The sequence below is a fragment of the Cyphomyrmex costatus genome, unplaced genomic scaffold (genome assembly GCF_001594065.2).
Source record: "Cyphomyrmex costatus isolate MS0001 unplaced genomic scaffold, Ccosl1.0 scaffold125, whole genome shotgun sequence".
Taxonomy (NCBI): domain Eukaryota; kingdom Metazoa; phylum Arthropoda; class Insecta; order Hymenoptera; family Formicidae; genus Cyphomyrmex; species Cyphomyrmex costatus.
In genome coordinates, this window is record NW_017275229.1 from 319,702 (window position 1) to 325,848 (window position 6,147).

A 6,147-nucleotide genomic window follows, 5' to 3' on the forward strand; every position below is an offset into this window, starting at 1 on the left:
TGTCGATTAAGTCGTTCATTATTTTCTAAATCGAACTAATTGAACTTTAGATACTTTCAACTATTGTTAGACGAATTCAAAATTACGAAAATTGTTTCCGGAAGTTTGACGGCAGTGTTTTATAATTCATTCATCGCGATCGTTCAGCCCAGTTATGTTCTCGATCAAGTACAGCAAGCAATTCCTGAGCTACCGTATACTCAAGTCCAACCGGTTCAAATACATCTGACGATACGGACTCGGACTACGTGGTAGAGGGTGTGCGCAAGGTGGTGTGTGTGTATTGTATACTGCGGGCGACTTGTCGTACCTACGGTGTTCAGGAAGGCAGAGACGAGGGTGCCCCAACAAGACCTGGAAAGTCTTGTGCCAAAATCCAATGGCCGAATCGCTTTGTATGACAACGCGAGCTTAAAGGAATACGTCAAACGTGGACGACGCGACAGAAAACTGACGTCATTGAAAATCGCTAGTGAGGCGAATCTTTCGAGGGCAAGGGGCATATGAGAATTTAGAAAAAAAGATCATTGTAAAACAAATTGAATATTGGTAATGACGATTGACAATTTTGTCGTCGAGGATATTTGTAACCGAAAAGAAGATATTATAATTTTTGGAATAAGATTGCGAAAAGATCGATATAGCGGAGAAAATTTCATTGATAACGACGAATTATTTTATAAACAAAAAAGTCTTGAGCAAAAGAATTAAGATTGAATCAAGACTATAAAATTGTGTCTAGCTGTGAAGGCTGCGATAGTTAATGATTTTGTTGTTGAAAGGATTAAAAAAGAAAATTAATTGAATATTAGTCATTAACGGGAAAAAGTTCTAAGAAGACTCCTTTTAAGGGAGGCAAAACAGATTTATCTAATGAGATCGCTCAAAAATAATACGTTTATATACATATGTTAGCTTGTGAAAGACCATTAAAGCAAAGATTGAGCGACAAAATTAAAGTTGAATAAGTAGAAAACGAATTCACTTGAGAATTTCTTTGAGAGAACGCGACTTCCATCATACGTGCATATTCACGTAAGGTGTATGTAATCCGGTTTGCATAAAACGCGAATTAGACAGAGTCACTAATTAAAACGACGATCGAGTAAAATCTGCACGTCTTTGGTGAAATTGGCGAATTGGTTAAATTCGGAGGCAAAAGTAATGAAAAAAATGATCGTTTATGTTCCGGGCAGAATGCCAACTCACGTTGGTCCCTACGGCGCCGCTCGTTACCCGGGCACCCTGCTAGGAGCTGTCCCGGGTTTTTACAGCCCGGTTTCCGGCTACTCTACCAGCCCGGTCTCGAGCTATTACGCGAGCCTTCACCCACCGTTGGACCTTCCGGTTTGGCCGCGGAGGATGCCGGCCGAGGAGGAACTAGGAGCCTCGCCGGCCGCCGGTTTGACCAGGCTGGGGGTGTCTCCGGGCACCCTTGGCAACGGCGGTCCTCCGAGTCCGGCGCACAGCGATTCGGATGCATCTAGCTCGAGTTTGGAACTTGGTACTATCAGGACCGGTGAAAACGCCCAATTAAAATGCAGGTAAGAAAAAAAGAAGTTTTAAAAATTTACATTACTGTACAATACTTGCGTAATGGGACAGAATATGAAAATCACAAAATAAAAATTATTGAAGAATTATTAAATATGTATAATTTAAATATATATTATATATAATAAATTATTAATATAATACAAATTATACATATATATATATTTTTTTTTTTTACGTAAATAAAAATTATTCTTAAATATCTCCGAGAAGTCACAAATCGCTGATTGACTCGGGTAATGTATTTCGATGAGTGCACTGCACTTAATATTATTGTTGATAAAAAACTAATTAAGATAAAAATAAAAAAATAATGTGCATTATTTAAAAAAAAGTTAGTACATTCATTAAATGTTATTACTAAAGTCAATACTTGTGCTTTCAGTTAAATTATTCAAATCACATAAAATTCAGTATTAGTGTAACACTTGTTTACGATTTAGAATGTATGATACGGATAGCTTCCCACTCCAGTTTCTTGAGATATATGAAATTGCGTTATTTAAATGCAACACAGATTTCTCATATCAGTCGGTATACTTGAATCCTGATTGACGTCGTTTTCCCTTATCGTAAGACAAGCAATATAATCCTACCAAGTTTTCTATTTATCTATCCTTTCCTTTTAAATTTATCCAAATCAATTATTTTATCTTAATCCGTGCTCGCATTTTTCCCACCTGTTATCTTATCTCTTTCTCACCTTTGTACTTTAACATTGTTCAACGTATGCTTTTCTAATGATACATGACTTTATCTGATAAATCCATTGTAAAATGAAATAGCAAAGTAATGCGCTTCACATTCCTCATGTTTTTATTATCAAGGATTTACCATAAATAATGCAATCGAGATGATCAAATGTCGTTATTTCATTTAACTTTGCATTTTGTCGTAGACATTGTACTCTTCTCATATGGCGCTAATCTCTCTCAATATATGTAAATGTGTATATGTCTATAAGCGTGCTTACACGTTACTAGTTACATACCAGTTATAACCAGTTATCTCGGCTGATATCATGGAGGTCTTTATTGCTTGGATACTCGGAGAAAAATCTATAATTCATCTTGACAAGTGCATTTACCGTCTTAGAACGTCTGAGATTAAGAGCTCGACTCACGGACTCGTTTTCTTCCTTGCGCGTTTTCACAGAATTCAAATCTATCCAATGCTCTCTCCCTGGGGACAGCTTACCCTGGGGGGAAAAGGATCAATATCTCTAATGGTAAACAGGTTTGCGACCGGCTTAGTTTATATTCAAAGTCTACGCGCTGCCGATAAAATTTAGACTCAGCACAAGGCGAAACGATAGCAATTGCCTTCGGATAACGAGCGAAGGAAGGAAATTGTTGACTCAAAGTGATGAATCATTAACTGCTGTACGGTATGTGTTTAAAACGTTTTCGTTATAATAAATTAATTTTTCTTATATGTATGATATGTCAAATTACGACATTGTCGCCTCAGTGTTATCAAAATGCGTAAATAAAAAATAGCAAAGAAGGTCTTCCTATTATCGCAAAGTTTTGGAGAACTTTGGTTACCACAAAGAAATAATTTGTTTCATGCGGTGTGCACGTGAAAGCCAGAACACTCGTTGTGATCACAGAGAATATCATTCTTTCTATCAAGGCACATTTGCAAATTTTATCAATCATATATTTCTAAATATAGCTTAATTTTTGACAAAAATGTACACAATCTATTTATCTTAATGAAAAATACAGTTAATCAGAGTCATCTTATATAATACATTATTTTGACGTCATATCAGGTAACGCAGAGTTAATTCAGAATATTTTTAATAGTACAATTTCAAAGATACATTGTAATTTGTTACTTATAAGTGAAATAATTGAAGACAAGAGCCGACCCGAGTTTGGCCAATTAAATCGTTCAGAATTACCTTGATCCACGACCTCCTATGAACATATCCGTGTTCTATCTCTTAATTGAAAGAATTCGTTGTCGTTCACAGTATAGTACCGAACTTTAGTCTGTCTCTTGCAATAAACTAGTGTCAAACGGCGGCAATTGCAAAATGGATGCAATTGGTATCAATTGGACAAGCCAACAAACGTTCACGTTTATGACGCAAATTATATTTCGATACTTTAGAGCAGCGTCAAACGGCTGTATTTACATTTTTATCACAATCGATTAGGCCCGATTTGTGATTTCGCAAAGTAGTAACTAATTAAAAAATTGGACAATCAATTTGTCGAGTTTTTCTAGTTTTCTACATTATACATTCTTCTTGTTAAAATAAATAAATTGTAATATTCTTCATTTACAGATGGCAAGATTGTGGCCGATGGTTCACGTCCCTGGAGCAACTTGCAGGACATGTTGGGAGATTGCACGCAGCGCCTGGTCCGCGGGGTCTGTTTTATTGTGGATGGGAAGGATGCGCAAGAGGCGAGCGTGGGTTTAACGCGAGGTAAAATTTTTCCAAATGTAATATTATGCGCGCGTAACACAGCAATCACTTTTGAATTCTTGATGAACACTGTGTTTCTCTCATGCAGGTACAAGATGCTGGTCCACGTACGGACACACACGAATGAGAAGCCGCATCATTGCTTCCAGTGCGACAAGAGTTTCAGCAGAGCAGAGAATCTAAAAATCCATGCGCGTTCTCATACTGGCGAGCGTCCTTACGTCTGTCCTGTCGAGGGTTGCAACAAAGCTTACTCGAATTCCTCAGATAGATTTAAGCATACTAGAACTCATTCCGTAGATAAGCCGTATTATTGCAAGGTTCCGGGTTGTCCGAAGAGGTACACCGATCCATCGTCCTTAAGAAAGCACGTCAAGACCTATCGCCATTATGTAAACAACAATGACAAGGTGCAGGAGAAAAGCTTCGATGATAACAATATTCAGGAGAAAAGATTCGATGCTAATTCACCCGATAAGCAAAGCAGCAGTGCGCATTCCGAATCGGATAAGAAGGACTCGAGTATCGAGAGTAGCATGTCGGGTTGTAGTCCGAAGACTAGCAACAGCTTTGAGGAACAGAGGAACTTTGTTGAATGGAATAACATGTACAACCTCCAGGAGCAACGAAAAGAACAGGAACAAGTCACCCCACCGAAACCGTATGAGCAGGATATAAAGATCTATCCAAGGATGTACGACGAAAATTACATCATACCGGATAGGATTCAAGTGAATCCCATGTACGCTGCCAGTAGCACTATTATCAAGGATTGCTCTGTAGCCTCCTCGTCGCCTCATACGAGTCCAGGTCGAGTATCCGATTCGTTGCCGTGTATCGGGATGCAATCAACACCTATTAAAACCGAGGAACCCATGGAGTACAGTGTTACCAAGACCACTACTGTAGATTATAGAAACATCGAGTCGATCGTCAACAGTACACCTTGCAAAAAGGAAAACACAGTCAATTGCGATCCAGTGAGGCATTCGGTAATCAAACGGGCGGAGGATCTGAAGATGGAAATGGAGCAGACACCGCTCAAAGAAGAATTGAAAGATACCAACGTCGACTGTTGCTGCCGGCATAAATGTTGTGTCCACAGCAATGATAATATCTTGCAGAAGACAAAAATCCTTTCAGATCTCATTCTTAAAACACAAAATCCGCTCTTTCGACATCTGTTAGGTTCAGTAGATTTGCAGTATGGGTTAGAAAACATGTGGAGTAATATCGTAGATACCAATAACACATGCGGCCAAGACCTCAGAGTAAAAAACGAGAACGTTACCGAGATGGAGCAAGATCTACCACTGGACTTGACTATTAACAAATAACGAACAATTAGCTATCACGTACCAAAAAGCTCGTATTTTGTCAAATAAATTTGATTTTCATCAATTGACAAAATATGAATTAAATGAAAACGTCATAAATTTTAGACGCAGTTGATCAATATGATGATTGATTGAACAATATAATTAATGTATTATTTAAATGAAAACTTTTGATCACATTGTGAGAAACCAAATATATTTTAAAACCTCATAATACGAGAAAGATGACGAGATAGAAACAATCCAAGATTGGACAAGAATTTGCTCAAACCGTAATTGTCTAGAAATAGTTGCACTAATCGAACTATTAATTAGAGGTATAATTGGACTTATAAGTGCAACTTGACAACTTTAATCAATTACTTTAATCAATCACTTGGAGATGATGTTCCCGCTTTCAAATTAGTTACTAAAATCGAAGCTAACTGTATCAATGAAAGTTAAACTGGGAACTTATTATAAAACTGTAAATATATATTTGAAAAGTGTATACAGAAGTGCGAAATAATTGGCTCTTACTCGGTATTTATCTATTACAATCAAATTTCAAGTGTTATAATTTTTATAATGTAAGACGCTTAACAATAATTATATTCTGGTATTCTATGTAAACAAAACATATGTATCATATGTATATAGAAATTTATATGTATGTATATGTATGTGTGGCGAGTCAATTGATAAATAAAGTAATATGGAGTAAAGTACCTAGAGAACACTACATATTCGTACATATATAATATATATTAGAGCGTCAAATTTAAACTGACATCATTGTAAGTTATATTCAGATTGGCTATGTCATATATTTTA

At 36.9% G+C, this 6,147-nt stretch overlaps 1 protein-coding gene across 1 annotated transcript; it reads left to right on the top strand.

Annotated features, from left to right (window-relative positions):
- The first annotated feature begins 559 nt into the window (after nucleotides 1–559).
- On the top strand, nucleotides 560–5,799 carry LOC108782392 (transcriptional activator GLI3). The gene is made up of 3 exons (XM_018550669.1): nucleotides 560–1,544; nucleotides 3,854–3,997; nucleotides 4,086–5,799. The coding sequence occupies exons 1-3, from the start codon at nucleotides 1,165–1,167 to the stop codon at nucleotides 5,332–5,334; spliced, it is 1,773 nt and encodes a 590-aa protein (XP_018406171.1). The 5' UTR covers nucleotides 560–1,164; the 3' UTR covers nucleotides 5,335–5,799.
- Nucleotides 5,800–6,147: the final 348 nt, after the last annotated feature.

Bases quoted from the DNA above. Each gene is read 5' to 3' on its own strand.
- LOC108782392 (XM_018550669.1), top strand. From the start codon at position 1,165: ATGAAAAAAATGATCGTTTATGTTCCGGGCAGAATGCCAACTCACGTT. The intron at 1,545-3,853 runs GTAAGAAAAAAA...CTTCATTTACAG, and splicing joins AACGCCCAATTAAAATGCAG to ATGGCAAGATTGTGGCCGAT. The intron at 3,998-4,085 runs GTAAAATTTTTC...TCTCTCATGCAG, and splicing joins GAGCGTGGGTTTAACGCGAG to GTACAAGATGCTGGTCCACG.